The 16890-nt window shown below is 49.3% G+C and overlaps 1 protein-coding gene across 3 annotated transcripts in view; it reads right to left on the reverse strand.

The window, feature by feature from the left end:
• Positions 1 to 16890, reverse strand: part of LOC126524642 (monocarboxylate transporter 14-like) — a 344518-nt gene that overhangs the window by 250531 nt on the left and 77097 nt on the right. Inside the window, exon 6 of one of the 3 annotated variants that reach the window (XM_050172941.2) lies at positions 8791 to 9133. The exons of the other annotated variants lie outside the window; for them this stretch is intronic. Within the exon in view, the coding sequence (XP_050028898.1) occupies positions 8988 to 9133 (146 nt within the window). The 3' untranslated portion in view covers positions 8791 to 8987. Of the gene's footprint in view, positions 1 to 8790; positions 9134 to 16890 lie in introns of those variants that run through there. 3 annotated transcript variants of the gene reach the window in all.

The following is a 16890-nucleotide window of genomic DNA, read 5'->3' on the forward strand; positions in this document are numbered from 1 at the left end:
GTGCACTAAGCTTTGACTTTCGTTATGGAAGCATTTTTGCGTAGTTAAGAAAACTATAACCGAATTGGAGTAGCTCACGCAATCTTATCGAACAGAATGTTCGATGAGTTTGCGTTAAACTTATTCGTGTTCCGTGCAGTAATGGTAATTTTACGCCCACCTACGCTCTCGGATAGCCTCTTATTTGGTGCATTCACAGATTGCCTTCTGACGTCTAGATGTTCTATTGTGAAGCTCCAATAGCCTCGCTGCCAATCACGAACTTTTGTTTCATTGCCAGGTTGTTCAGCATTACGTTAGTCTGATTTTGCATGAACCACTCCATTTGTGAGCAACCCACGTTGGTCTGTATGTGGACGAAAAGGTATCGACCCTGGAGCCACTACAAGCTTTCCCTACCCTACAAGCTTTCCCTACAAGCTTTCCGTACAAGCTTTCCCTATCTGCTCCCTTGCACAATTTACGAAACACTACCTCCAGTGATTCATGCTGTGAGTATGTGAGAGAGGGGGCACGAACACCATGGTATGCATCAGCTCCCCTTCGTCCTTGCTGACGGCAATGTTGCCAAGCTGAATTAGTTTTATGACTACTTCAGCACTGAATGTAACATTACGATCGCGTGACCGTCTCACTGCTTTTCCACCACATCACATCAAAGCAGACTGTAGAATTTGAATCGCTCTAACAGAAACCACGGCCTGATGCTGGAAAAAAACTGGCGATTTGGCGGTAGATGCGACAGAAACGCGTTATCATAAGGTCGCACCTCTTTCAGGTCCGAAATTCGTGATACAAATCACGTTCACCACAAGGCATAGTGTTGTTCAGGAGCTCACTCAACACATGTCTTGCCTCTTCGAGGAGCGAAGTCCAACTGACGGTGGTCCCTAGCAGCCATTTGCACTATATATGCATATATATGGGTTTATATTGTAAGGCAAACAGACAATAGTCCGTCGGCCAGAACGCATGTTTACTTCTGCTTCCTATTTTCTTGCTACAACAATCCGAGCGCCATGCCTCCACTTCTTACATTCGACCACGCTGCTGAAGGTAGCACGGGCGCGCACAGTAGTTCTGGGTGCGCTGGTACTAGAAGGCAATAGCACACAAGACCTGGGAATGGAGGTAGTCGTTGTTAAGACCAACCAGTGTGCAACCAGCTTCTATGGGGTCGGCAATGACTGTGGCGCTCTGGTGGCAGGTCACGCCGACGATTATCTCGTCGCAGTTGGGAAAACGTGACAGGCGATTGGTCGCAGACCGGTTGGTCGAAGAGCGGTTGGTGGCACTGGTTGCGGTGGCAGTATTGCGAAGATGCTTCGAGACGCTCCTACCAGCAAGTCTTGAAAGCGCATCGCGCGCAGCCGGACTGCCCTCTTCAGAAGCGGTACCATCGGCAGGATATGATTGGCGTGTGATGCGAATTGTGAAAGGCGGTGCTGCAAGCTTTTGAAATCTCGAAGCAGGGGTCGGCTGTGTGTGCGCCGAAGGCGATGGTCTCTTGCGCGCCTGGTCTTTTGTGCGTCTCTCGTAGTCTCTTTCCGAATTTTGAGAGGGTCTCTATGTGTGTATTGGCTGGCAAGACTTTGCTGAGACTGTCTGGTGAGCCTCTTAAGAAGCCCTGGGCGACGTCTGCGGAGAATACAGCAGCCCCGGTGCTCGTGCTACCGAGATCTACGGCCAATGAAGTATGTGCGGCATTCGTTGACGTGGCACAGGTGGATGGTGCCCTGGGGTAATGATAAATGGCAAGGGAAGCGGGGACGGCGTTCCCTGGCTGCAGGAGTCACCCAGAACGGCGATGTCCCCGCAAGGATTATGCTTAAGGCTGGGCCGCCTTCGGCTGCGTTTTGGAGCGGCGCTGCATATGTCTACACTCTCATACATATTAAAGGTGTAAGCATTTCCACGGTTACTCAATGGGAAAACTGTCCGTCCGTCCGTCCTTCGCGTGAGACGATCGCTTTCAAGATAGAGCCAGGCAGCTCTGGAAGAAGACGACGACGAACGGGCGAGCAGTGGCATGAAAATTTGAGGTTAGGCCAACTTGAAATATATACATATATATATATAATTCAAGGAAAAGTTCTGTAGGTCCGGTGCATATGTAGTTGAAGAAACGAAGGAGCACAGCTACGAAAATTGCATTTTTATTGTTTTTACGTTTCGGCTGTGGCACGGCCGAAGCTTAAATGCATTAAAAATGCAATTTTCGTGAGTGCGCTCCTTCATTTCGTCAAGTACATATATATATACAATCATCTTATAAGGAGCCAACAAACAAAGACATCAAGAGAAACATAGGGGACATTACTTGTACTTAATAATAGAAATAAAGAAATGATAAATTAATGGAAATGAAAGCAGTTGAAGACACAATTTCTCGCAGTTGGGGAACCATCCCACGTCATCGCATTACGCGCGCAATGCTCCACCAATTGAGCTACCGCGGAGCCGTTTTCCCATCCACTTTCTCGGGTATTTATGTTTTACTACTAGAACTAAGCTTTAGAGGGTTAGCAAGCGCCACCACTCACAAACCTTGGCGACGGATGTGTAACATCCTTTCTACCGCAGGCGTCACGAGTACGCCATCTTTTTGGGTGAAGGCAACTGGTCAAAAACCCACATATGCTAATTGAAGGCATCACTGTTGCCGCATTCCAGACCCTTATGTAATAAACGAAAAGAAAGGGGGTTAAACAAGGGCCCGATTTTTATTAATCATATAATAATAATCCAAAAAATCGTGACACCAAGGAAAACATAAAGGAAATTACTTGTAGCTACAAAGTGAATTAAAGAAACGATAAATTAATGGAAATGAAAGTGGATGAAAAATCAACTTGGCGCAGGTGGCGAATGACCCCGCGTCTTCGCATTACGCGTGCGATGCTCTACCAATTCAACTACCGCGGCGCCGTTTTACCACGCACTTTCTTGGGTATATATGTTTTACTACTATAACAAACCCTAGGAGTGTTAGCCAGCGCCACCACTCACAAAACCTTGAGGGCCGGCGGCTGTGGAAAATCCTTTGTGCCGCAGGCGTCAGGAGTACGTGATCTTTTTTGGTGAAGGCAATTGGTCAATAAACCCACATATGCTACCTCAGGGCATCAATGCTACCGGATTCGAGACCCTCGTTATGGCCAGTTGCCCTAACCGAAAAGATCACGTACTCGTGACGTCTGCGGCACAAATGATGTCCCACATCCGTCGCCAACAGCTTCGCTATCAAGCTATAACAAATTTTAACGCCACCATAGCGACCATGCTAGGCTCCGAGGCCGCCAACATTTTGGTACCTCGCCGATTTTTCATCTGCACTGTGGTGTTCTCTGCTGTATACCATAATACGTGGCCACAGACGCGACATAGCGAAAGTAGGAAAATTTATTATGCATATAATGGCGTCCGTATGACTCTAGTGCAATCTAGAACATGCTCCTTAATAATTATCTCCAAAGGAAAGCGCCTAACGAGCGCATGTACCGTTACAAACAAGCCCAAGTGACGAAGCTCGCGTTTTATTGCGGGCATTTTCGCCACTATGCATGAAGTCAGCGTAAATCACTCATCCCCTTAGCACATGCCATACATTACACATATAATGAACTCTTTAAGCATACATACAATAAATGCCTGTACACCGAAATGACCGGTATAACGAAACCATAACTGTGTACTGGTTCAATTGTTAGCGGTGTAGGGCGCGACCATTACATGGAAATGACTTTTGTAACGAATCATTTTGGAGGCCCCAAGCACTTAGTTATAGATGCGTCGGACATTAAGCATTAAGGCAGCGGTAGATTATAATAAGAAATAAGAATAACTGATCGGCGCGGGACTAGCCCGGAAGGTAATGGCCGCAACTTCAAACTCGCGAAGTAGGACACGTTCCGCGGGAACGACAAAGGAAGGGCGAGGCGACGAGCCGATTACGCACATAGACGAAAGGACCGAGACGCTCAGAAGGGACGTAGACGTGTCAACGAGCGACGTTCCGCCCAAGGCGAGCATCGAAATAATCGACAGAAAGCTCCTGCCCATGTGGGAAGCAAAGCGAGCACTCCTAAAAAGATGGAAATGCCAAAGACATAATAGGATGTTGCGCAAACGCGTAGCACAATTAGACAGAGACATCGAACAACGCGCACTCCACGCAGGTGTGCAGAGCAGAGTGGGAAGGGAGACACGTGCAACGGCCTCGAGAGGTTGATGAGCGGGGCGAGCGCTTGGCACCTCTTTCGGCACCTTTTAGATCCGGAGGAAACTCAGGCCGCTCAAGGCCACAAGATTCGCAGGATAGTAAGAAATTAGGAAGGCGATAACTTCCTCGACGCAATACGTGACTGATATTTTAAGGAGGCCGAAAGCATCGAGAACGCCGAATACGACGGCGTCGCAAACGATAAACTGGACGCAGAATTTAGCGAGGCAGAAATTCCGATAGTCCTGTTCGAACGAAACGCCCGATCGGCATCCGGCCCGGACCCGGTTACCAACAAGACCCTCCGTAACCTAGAAGACACGTTAATCTCCCTACTCGCGACCTACGTCAACGTGTGCTGGTGAGGGGGCTCCCTTCCCGAAGCGTCGAAATGAGCGTCATCATGATTCCTAAGCGAGGCAATAAAGTTGCACCCGATAATCAAAGGCCGCTTTCGCTCCCATCTTGTGTCGGCAAAGTCATGGAACATTCAGTTCTCACTCGCGTGACCGACTTTCTCGAAGACTGCGACGCGTTTTCGCACACCATGCCGAGATTCTGCCGCAATCTCTCCGCACAAGACGTGTTGCTTCAGCTAAAACACAATATCGTAGACGAGACTACCAGCTCCACTAAGGCAATTCTCGGCCTTGATAATAAAAAGGCCTTTGAGACCGTTAACCACGAAGCGATATTAAAAACAGTAAAAACATTACGACTAGGACTTAACAACGTGCAATTATGTTTGAGATTTTCTTGCGGGCAGGCGCACACGCGTCGTCGTCGGCGACGAGTGATCGCCGGAATTTGAGACGGGGCCGTCCGGCACACCGGAAGGCTCCCTCGTATCACCATTGCTCTTTAATTTAGTTCTACTCGGCCTACCCGAGAAATTAACAGAAGTAGAAGGATTGCATCACAGACTCTGCGCGGATGACATCACCCTCCGGCTTTCAAGGGGAGGATGTGATGGTCGCGCCGACCAAATGCTAGAGGTGGGAATAGATCTTGTCCAGGATTTCTGGCAAGGAACGGGCCTCGAGTTCTTGGTCAACAAGTGCGTACTTTTCGGATCTACAAAATCGGGACATTACGACAGAAACGCAGCAACGAGAATCACAATGGACGTGGTGCGATCGTCTCACCAAGTTCACAGACCTCACCCAACACCACAGACTCGAAAGACGCACATTCCCGCCACCGCACGATAAATTAAACAGGAACAAAACGTAATCTTATACCGGTGTCACACGTACACGTCTGATCGCGATCTGCACCGGTCCCGATCAAAATTCTCGACTGCGATGTGCTCTCTCGAGCATGTTGTGCAAAGGAGCCAATCACGACCGAGAAATTCGATCCGGATCGGGCCTGATCACGATCAAAAGTGGCCCGTGTGACACTCGCATTACGCCTATTCAAAAGACGCACCTGCCCTAGCCGGGCGGCCGTCTTACACCACTGTTACGTAGGGTAACACCCGACTGATGAGTGTAAAGCGTGCAGACAGAGAGCAACGCTGCAACGCATGCTCTGGGAATGTGCCGGCAACAACGCTGCTGAAACCACCGCCATTCGCAACGCGTCCATAAGCGAGGTCGTTACCAGCGCACGGGAAGCCTGGAGCTCGCTTCTTCCCCAACGCCGCCCGAGCTGCGGGGTTCGCCAGGGACCATCTCCGTCGGCGTCGTAGCCGCTGGGAGGCGGCTCTCAAAAGTTCGGAGTAGGAAGACGAGCTCTCGGCTGTCCGGCCAGCCGAAAATACCACCCGAGTCCAAGGACTTCCAGCTGCCTCCTGAGGCAGCCACAACCAAAACGCCGGCATCACTCCTTTGTAGCGTAAAGCTACACTACGCGGCTTGGAGCCGAGCATCGCGTGCATGTGTACCTGCCATACTGCGCATGCGTCGCCCTCGCCGCCGCCTACTGCGGCGCATTCCAGAGGTATGACGTCGCAGACGCGCCGGAGCCGTGTGCGTCCGCTGCTGCATTTACGATTGCGGCGCCGCGCGGCACTGCGCATGAGGGAGGAGGGCGCACCGTGCGTATAAATGCGCGGGGGAGACAGTTGATGCAGCGCACTCGACATGGATGGTGAGAGTCGAGCCGCTGCCGTTCGGCGCAAAAGACTCGAAAACCTAAATTCTTCAGACCCCGAGGTTGTCCCTTGGCAGTTGGCTGTCGAGCGTCGAAAGAACGAGCGTGCCAAGGCCGAACGTGCGGTCGAGATACCGGAGCAACGCGAAGAACGCCTAGCGAAAAGGTGTCGCCGAGAAGATCAACGCCGTGCGATGGCCTCCCAACAGCGGCAGGATCAAGAGAGTGTCACAGACGATCCCAAGACTGCACTGAACATGCTATGACACTCGGTGAAAGTGCGAGTGCGTCTACACTCTTCCTTTCGGACTAGCGAACAATCCGTTTGGACACATTTGTGACGTATGTGAAAGACTGTGGCATTTGAATTACAAGCCGCGTAAACTAAGGTTAGCAAGCAAGGCAAGAGATTAACCAAGCATAACCGTACCTTTACGCTACGTATATACTGGCATAGCCGAGTTAAGCTACTGCCAATTTTTTAATAAAATTTATTTCCTTCTTATATATACAAAACGACTTCCCATTGCATTTTCTTAAACAGTCGCTAAAGGGAAACACTAATTCAGTCTTCACAGATAAGGTATTCTTTAGAGTCAATATGTTTCTGAATTACATGGTAAAAGATTGTTTACTAGAAGCGAAAATGAAGGCCAAAATTTCATATTGTGAATTTCGCACCGAAATTTCATAATTATCACTTGCGTATGGCGTCATCAATTTCAACATTTATGTTTCTCTCGTACTTGCGATTGTCTTCTTTCCTTGTGGTACATGGCTCCATGTTTCATGGAATAAGTGCTGTGCACATTATTTTACGGATGTTTGGAGGAATTATTTCTTTTCGGTCCGCGGTGTGCTATAAAGCTTTCACCGTAGCCCAGCCGTTGCAGCACTGATCTTCCAGTGGGCGTGAGCTTCAGTTGTTCTAATTGACTGGCTTTATGAGCTCCAGCTAGTCATTGCAAGGTGTTGTGTACGCCCATCTTGAGAAGTTTCGTAGCCGAAGCCGTGCATGGTAGCCCCAGGGCGATATTGATGGGTTTGAGTATTTCAATGTAGGTTTTTCTACTTGTGAATTCTTCAACGGCGAAGACACAGGCAGGATCCGAACGCCAGATACACTGACGAAGCCAAATACCCGCAAAGAAACGCTTACGCCCTGAGCATCGTAGATTTTCATGGTAGAGAGCTAGCGCCTGCCGCAGTCCGTGCCTAAAACCCTGACACTGCAGAAGAGACGGCGATCGCCCTGGAAACTATCGCGTGCATGGACGCAGCTGTCGTCTTTTCCGATTATGAAGCAGCTGTAGGGAACTATGCTAAGGGTCGTGTGTCGTCAGAAGCACTAAATATATTGAAGTACCGCAGCACTCCGCTCCCCTACACCTGCGTGACATGTGTTCCTGGGCACGAATGGCTGGCTGGAGGGGAATGAACCGGCACACGCCGTGGCCCTAGGTCACATCTGCCGCGCTAACCCTTCCTACTCTCGAGATGCCCGGTCTGCGTCAGCGGGGCAGAGACCGTACCCATCACATAATCAGCGATCCTTCAACATCACAGGCTCGAACGCAGGGCGGCCGCACCACCTCACCCAAAGCTCAACAAAGAAGAAAGTACCATATTCAGAAGACTACAGAGTAACCCTTAGGCCCACGGAACACTTCTGCACAGACTCTATCCAACGCTACAAGGTTACCACTGCCAAATGTGCGGCGTACCGGACACTTTGGTGCACCTGATCCTCGAGTGTCCATGGCATCCAGACACAGACGCATCGTCTCGACCGAAAGACTGTAACGCCCGAAAAGAAAGCGAAGACCTTATCTAAACGTAGGAATAGTATCACAGGACCTGAAACAACAACGGCGCCTCGTTGCCAGGGCCATGGAGACAGTGAAGGCCAGAGGGTTCCTGGAATAAGAAGACCACCCACCTAGACTGAAACCGGGGCATACTCTGGGTACTGTTTCGAAAATGAACGTTTATTCTTACTTCTCGTCTCGTACTTTCGAAATTGTGGCCATGTAAACGTTACCTCCAATTGCTAAGTTCGATCTTTCCTTCGTTTAGAATAGGCTATCATAGATTTTAAGTCAGTGAAGCTTACGTCGCACTAACCACACGTCATGAGGATCTCGTGACGTCATGGCGCGCTTGTGGCGAACATCAAAGTGGCAGCGTCAGCACCAGTTTTGCTTTGGCATCTGTTCTGTCGTTATATATATATATATATATATATATATATAATACAAGGAAAAGTTCCGTAGGTCCGGTGCATAGGTAGTTGAAGAAACGGAGCACACTTACGAAAATTGCATCTTTAATGGTTTAACGTTTCGGCCGCGGCACGGCCTTCGTCAGAATAAACAACATATATATATATATATATATATATATATATATATATATATATATATATATATATATATATATATATATATATATATATATATATATAGGGCAACTTAGTAAAAAGCGTCAATTTATTTTTCTTTCCAGTGTCCTGTTCATATCAGGCTTCACAGCCGCTTACATATCATTTTTGGCGTCCACATTCCAGCTGTTCTGGCACTGTTTCTTGACTGACGATAATGGGAAATGTTGCTATGACTCCGCAGTCTCCATCTGGTTGAGGCGCTTACAGAAAAAGCTTCTCGTGAACTTAGTTCGAGGAGTGCGTTTGTACATTGCTTCTCTTCCTGGCGTCAGTGAAGGCCTGCGCACACACCATGAGCGCAGCGAACAGGTCAATGGCACCGCACATTCGGTAGAGATTGTCGTACGAGCCCCTCACGTCACGGAATGCACCTGCGAGAATCAGAACGAGCACGCTGAGACAATCCTAACACGCTCGGAGCCGAAATGTTCGCCAAGGCTTTGGTTTATTGGCCGCTTTTAAAGTGATAAATTTAAGGGCCCCGTTGCGCAATCTGCACGGAGTATGCTGCGTTGATCGTGAGCGAAACGTGCCTGCCAATCGCAGAGCGGCGCCCACCGCGTTCCTACCGCTCACGCTGACTATGATTGGTGGAAGCACGCGTCGAGTGCTTTCCACCAATCATAGCGCGGGGCGGCGCGTTTCTTCCATACCTGGCAGCGGCTGCGCCGGCCAGGCGGGGGAATGAAAGAAAATTTTTTCGGAATGGCCGTTCCGGCCCTGCGAGGGCGGATGTCCAGCGAAGCTGTTGCAAAGCGCCACTAAACTGTTAAATACAATGCTTTATGGGTAATAGGGTACTGCTAGTAATGGTAATTTAGATTTACGGTAGTAATGGGAGTAATGGCAATATGCAGTACTAATTTGTTGCAGCAATCCCAGAAGAGTGCTGCATCAATATTGAAATCAGTTGCTAGGCTGCTTTTTTTTTATGTATGAAACACTGCGGACGGTCACGGACGTCACTCCCCAAGCCGCAAGGTACCGTTCTGCGCAACAGTCAACTTTACCGGCAAACGTATGCGGGGTGCTTCCCATTTGCTATCAGGGGCGCCTTATCATCAATGACGTGGTTCACATGTGTTTTTTTGTGCTTGTACTTTATTCAAGCGTATGCTGTACTGTATATTGGATGGGTGATTCCGAAGAATGTGTGCACTGTTCGCTTCACTTTGCTGAGTGCTTCAAGCCACTACCTTACCGCAGGGGTACTCCTGGCCTGCACTGCCGCCGAGATCGGCGCACGTTTTTTCTAACTGACGCGGGCACGAAAAATGCCGATGACGGAGAGTGCAAAAACTGCTGCGCTGTAAAAAAAAAAAACATCACCAGAAAGCTCGCTTTCGTGCATAGCGTTCGCCGCCATCGTTTCTCGGTAGAGATTACGGTTGCCTAATCTGCAGTTTATGGGAAGCGTGAGAAGCTGTCAGGGATCGCTAATTGTATCGCGTTCCACTCTTAAAGGCGAAGCTTAAGAGGAAGCTTTAGCTCGGGCCCAACTCCGACGCGGCCTATTCAAATACATGTAAAACGCACAAACGTTTTTCTGAGATAAGCACTGGGCAATTTTAACGAAATTAATTGCATTTGAGAAAGAAAGCTAAATTCTAGTGACTGTTGGAAGCGGAATTTCGATTTAGGGCTTGGATTTTCGTAAAACGATTTTCAAATATTTGACCGTTTGAAAAAAATAGAAGCACGAAGTTTACAATTTTATAACTCTGCATCAAGAACTGATATCGCGGTTCTGTAAACGGCATTCATTAGACCATTCAAAGCGGACAAATTCGATATGTCATTTTACATCTTACGTGAACTTGTTACATTGTTTACCTGGGCTTTGCAAAAGTTCTATTTCCCTATTATTAATTTTTTTTATATTCATGTGTAACATATCAATTTTGTCCGCTTTAGATGTACTATTAGACGCAATTCACAGAATTGTGTTATCGTTTTTAGTTGTTGAGTTGCAGAGTTGTAAACGTGATCGTTTCGTTTTTTGAAAATTTTGGATTTTTGCCAATTTTTAATACAAAATTGACAACCTAACTCAAAATTTCGTAGCCAACAGTCACTAGATATTAAGTTTTGCTTTTATATACAACAAACTTCGTCAACTTTGGTGCAGTGGTTGCCGAGAAAAACGAATTCTCCTTTTACATGTATTTAGATAGGAGCACTCGAGCTAAAGCTTCCTCTTAAGGGAACAGGGTAGGCAATGTTTCCGAAAAAAATCGATTTTTTGTTTTTGTAATTTAAAATCTCTATTCTTTCCTTAAGATGGCCCAGATTTTCATTGGCGCGCACGCGAAATATTTACCTCAAAATCAACATTTTTCGAAACCTAGGCAGCATCCAGCCACGCCCCCTTTGACAAATGCTCGGAATCTGTGCCTCTCCTAAACTGAAAAAAAGAAGCTTTTTTTTCACCGCCTATTTTTGTCATGTTTAGTGGAATGGCTGTCACTCATCTGGCAACAGCGAAAACCTAGCTAGCATATTTCACTTAGCCAAACGAATCCTAAGACGCAGCTGGATTACTCGCAACGCGCGGCGTTTTGCTCGTGCTTCGGCGTGTTTTCGCGGACAATCAAATTTGTTTATACTTTGGTGCTGGTTATTTAGCGGTAATGCAATGACGAAGCCAAAGAAGTGCTTTAAAGAACGTCTCTTCCACGGAAACCGGCATAAGTCGATCTCCAATGACGCCAATTCTCCGCAACACAATCCAGGAGTGGGCGCCGCAGCCACCACGTGCGCGTCTGCATCGAAGCGTTCGCGCTCGGCGGAACGCTTGAAGCGGAATGCCGGTGTTTCAGCAGCTCTCAAAGCCTGAGCTTCTCCAGAAATGTCTCCATGGAAAAACTCGGAACGCGAATGAGGCGTTCAACAACGTTGTATGGAAGCGCGCTCCGAAGAATGTTTTTCTTGGCCTCAAGGGGGACGACGCTAGGGGGCCAAACGGAGCGGTCACGCTTCGCATGAGCTCCTGCCTCGACGCCTCATTTCACCCGGAAGACCTCGACGCCGCCGAAAATGCAGTGCTCTATCGTCCTCTACTAATCAATCGAAACCCGTGGATAACTGGTTTTCAACCGTAAGTCCATATTTCCCGTTCTCTGCCTGCTCGAAGATCCGCGGAGAAGAACGCTGCTCTAAGCCTAAGGGGCGTCGGGCCGACGGCCCGACGGAACGCTGCTCCTGCAGCTCGTGCGGGACGCGCCAGGATGGCTGACGACGACGCGTCTGCTACGATCGGAGCCACGACGCCGATCGAAAAGAACCCCCAACGCGACGACAACGCTACCGACCTATCGCAAAAGAAAACCCTCGACAACGGGGGATGGTTTACTGCAAGATACCACAACTCAAGGCTCATCGCCGTTCCGGAAACCGGGACCGAAGCGGTCGACAAATCAGCACCGAGCCAGCCCAAACTAAAAAAGAATCCCATTCGCCAAGAGAAGCTACCTCCACTGCCGAAGACCGATTTCAAAGTCATCATTAGACCGAAGAATGGGCTCAACATCAGTCAACTGAGCACGCATCAGATGGCCCGGGCTATAACCAAAGCATGTGGAAACCCAGACATGTGCAACGAAGGCAACTTGCTTATACGGTTGCGCAACGGATCGAACATCGCCATAATCAGCACGCCAAGCATGGAGACTGCCAATGTAGTGCAGAGCATTCCAAGTCTACGTTTTGGTGCGAAAGACTATGCAGTGACGGCGTACGTGGCAGCGCCGGACAATTCGTGTAAAGGAGTGATTCACGGACTGGACGCCGGTACAACGCCGACCGAATTACTGGCCCACCTTCGGGTACGTACCCATGGAGTCAAAATACTTTACGCAAGAATGCTTGGAAACTCCCAAACCGCGGTAATTACCTTCGAGGGCAAGATCGTCCCCCGCTACGTTTACTACTACGGCGGCGAGACGCGTTGCTACCTCTATCGGTCATCGCGGCAAGTTTGCTATATATGCTTCAAGCCTGGGCATAGGGCGGATGTATGCCCGACACCTGACGCCGTTGTCTGCTCGAACTGCGCCGAGCCAGTAATCGAAGACGGACACACCTGCGAGCCCAGGTGTGCGCTGTGCAAGGAAGCGCACCCGACACGGGCAAAGGAGTGCAAAGAACGCCTCTGGAAACCGAGAAGCCCACGGGGGAGAAAAAAAGAGGAACCGGACGCCGAAGCCAAGGACGCCGGCGGACGTGGCCGGCCCAGGAAACGCTGGTTCAGTAGGGACTCCAGCTCGACATCCAAGTCTAGATCAAGGTCGAGATCCGCGTCCAAGACCAGGCAGGCTCCAGAAACGAAAAAGAAGCAGCAGAAGAAGACCATACACAAGAAGGAAGAAGACAGTAAGGTGAGCTGGAAAGCGCATCTTTTCTCAGCCTCTCCCACTGCTCCAAAGAACACGAACACGCAGAATGACGAAGTAAATGAGCTAAGGCAAACTATTCAGACTCTCAGGGCAGAAAATGCTGAGCTCAGACAGAAGCTCAACGAGCTCATAGATGAACTTAAGGCACTGAGAACAGGGCAGACAAACTCAAAGCCGCAAACAGCCGAAACCCAGTCGGCCACCATAGGGCGGCAGGAATTCACAACTGCCATGGTGGCCATGAATGATGCACTAGCGAATCTTAGCAACCTCGTTTCTAACATCCAAGAGGAGGCGCGCAAGGACAGAGAACGCCTAGTACAATTTACAGGCATGAAATCCAGAACTAAACCCTATACTAGGCCATCGGCTGAGTATGGCGAGCAACCCTAAACGCCCGGTCAAGTTGGAAACCCTCGATATATGGCAGTGGAACTGCCGTGGGATCCGCAGAAAGCAGGGTCTCCTTAAACAATACATCACTAACTGCACAGCTCCGCCAGACATAATCGCCCTACAGGAAACCGGCTGCTCACCCACTCTTGCGGGGTACACAGTCTATGAAGGGCTCAGCCAGAGTAAGGTCGCGACGCTGGTTGCCAAAGCTGTCACCGTAATCAAACACGACATCGACGCAACGGACATTGACCACGTCTTTATTGAAATTATTACCCAAAAGAGAAGCCAAGAAAGCATCTTTCTCCTCAACATTTACAGCCCGCCCAGCCAGAGGAAAGCCAATTTTGGCTACCTGTTACGCAAGGCAGAACAAGCAGCAGGCAAGAAGGGTCTCGTCATCCTGGGGGATTTTAATGCCTGGCACAAAAGCTGGGGCTACGTTAAGGAAACTCAAAAAGGCAGGGACCTAGCCAGAGAAACGGATCGCAGAAGGCTTAGTCTCATCACAGACCACACCCAACCCACGCGAGTGGGGAACAGTATCAACCGAGACTCGTGCCCAGACTTGGCATTTGTCAGAGGGGTAAGGGACGCTCGATGGGAAAACGACGGGGAAACGCTTGGCAGCGACCACTTCATTTTGCGCATCAAGATAGAAACCCTCCCGATCAGGAAAAGACTTGGCCGGGCTAGGCTCACCGACTGGGTAGCCTATAGAAAAACTAGGGCGGAGTCCGAAGACACTGAGATCACAGACATTACGAGCTGGGTCGCAGGAATCAAGGCAGATTGCAAAAGGCTAACCCGAGAGGTCGCCCTCACCACCAACACACCCGACGTGGATAAGCATCTTTTACACCTATGGGACGCCCGACGGGGGCTACTAAGAAGATGGAGGCGGCAGAAGCACAACAGAAAACTCAGACTAAAAATCGTTGAGGTCACCAGACAAGCCGAAGAGTATGCGACAGAACTCGCAGGGCGCAACTGGGACCAAAAATGCAACGAGCTACAGGGGACCCTGGGCTGGAAAAAGACATGGGCCTTGCTAAGGAGTCTTATAGACCCAACCATGACCAAGTCCGAAAATCGTAAAACGACCCAACGGATCGCGCACCGATTCCAAGGCACAGACCGGGAAATGCTAAAGAACATCAAGCAGCGCTACATTGGGGATACAACGGACGTCGACTGCAGCTTGGCATACACGGGCGAAGCAAATCCCGCTCTAGATGAACCCATTACCATAGAAGAAGTAAGACACGCTGTGATGTCTGCCACAAAGAACACCACGCCAGGCAAGGATGGCATCACCAACGCCATGATAAGGAACCTGGACGAAAACTCCATCAAACGATTTACAGAATTCGTAAATAAACACTGGGAACAGGGGACTATCCCGGACGACTGGAGACATGCGGAAATAGTTATGATTCCGAAGTCCGGAAAGACTCCCTGCCTGGAAAACCTGCGACCCATTTCGCTAACGTCCTGCTTGGGAAAAGTATACGAGAGAATTGTGCTTCAGAGGTTAGAGACCCACCTGGAGGATAACGAGCTCATGCCACACACTATGTTTGGATTCAGAAAATGCCTCTCAACGCAAGACATCCTCCTGCAGATTAAGGAGGAGGTACTTACTACCATCCCGAAATATGGAGAAAATATCTTGCTTGCACTCGATCTTAAGGCGGCCTTCGACAATGTAAGTCATAGGGCTGTGCTGGAGGGTCTCAGCAACATTGGTTGCGGGCAGAGAATACACAACTACGTCAGAGCTTTCCTCAGTGACAGAACCGCCACCATTGGTATAGGAGGCATCAGGACTGACACCTTCAACATGCCCAAAAAGGGAACACCGCAAGGCTCTGTGATATCCCCTACGCTTTTTAACATTGTTATGATCGGGTTAGCACGGAAGCTCGAAAAAATTGAAGGGCTCAGGCATGCCATATACGCCGACGACGTCACAATCTGGGTGACCAAGGGATCCTTAGGAGAAAAACAAGACCTTCTGCAGAGCGCAGCAGATACAGTCCATGCATACACTGAACACTGCGGGCTTGTCTGCTCCCCGGAGAAATCCGAGGTGCTCAGAGTCTACAGAAGAGGATACAATCTGCAAAACTCCATAGACATCTTCATAGGGGGGAAGAAGATTCCGGAGGTATCCCAAGTTAAGATCCTTGGCATGTGGATACAAAGCAACTGTCGTGTGGACCACACAATCAGACAGCTGGCAAACACTACAGCTCAGATCACGAGGATGATCGCAAGAATCTCAAACAGACGGCGAGGTATGAAAGAAGAGGACTTATGTAGGCTAATACAGGCCCTCGTGATCAGTAGGATTGTATACAGTGTCCCCTACCAAACACCGCTCGAGCAGGAAAAAGAACAATTAGAGGCAATCCTTAGGAAAGCTTACAAATGCGCTCTCGGACTACCGGTCAACACCTCGACGGAGAAATTCCTTCAATTGGGCATAAACAACACAGTGCAAGAACACATCGAAGCTCACCTTCTCGCGCAGAAAATGAGACTCATGCTGACTCCAACGGGCAGGAACACGCTGAAGATACTGGGTATGAGAGATGCTTGCAGAGAAATTAACAGCACGGAAAGCATACCTAAAGAGATTCGAGAGATCATTGAGGTTAGCCCGATACCGAGAAACATGCACCCTAAATTACACAAGGCCAGAAGAAAGGCAAGATCAGAAGCACACAACAGATATTTCTCGGCGAGAAAAGACGTGTTATACGTCGACGCGACCACATACAAAGAGCACTCCGGGGCGGTAGTCAGCGTTGTTGATCACCAGCTTAGAGAAATCAATTGCGCTTCGATCAAAGGCAACAACATCCTGGAGGCTGAGGAAGCGGCAATCGCACTCGCCATCACCCACAAGGGCGAAGAGGCCACTACAACAATACTTACGGACTCGCAAGAAGCGTGCAGAAGGTACAGCAGTGGACGCATATCCACTGCGGCCATCCGCATACTCAAGACGAGAAAAATAACCTTTTCGAGATGCTTCATTACGTGGACACCAGGTCATGAGACTGTGACAGGGAACCAGCGTGCCGACGCCAACGCCCGAGCATACGCCAACCGGGGGGCGCACCACGACGGGGAACCGGACACAGTCACCAGACGCTATGGAGCAATTTTAGAAAACCAAAGAGCCCTAAGGAGGATCTACCCCCCTCCCCACAAAGACCTTAGTAGAGAGCAGTCGGTTGCCTGGAGACAACTGCAGACTAATACATACCCCAATCTGAGTCTGCTCAGCAAAATCTATCCGTCAACATACGACAATAAATGCCCGCTAT

Source organism: Dermacentor andersoni, chromosome 3, assembly GCF_023375885.2.
Source record: "Dermacentor andersoni chromosome 3, qqDerAnde1_hic_scaffold, whole genome shotgun sequence".
Taxonomy (NCBI): domain Eukaryota; kingdom Metazoa; phylum Arthropoda; class Arachnida; order Ixodida; family Ixodidae; genus Dermacentor; species Dermacentor andersoni.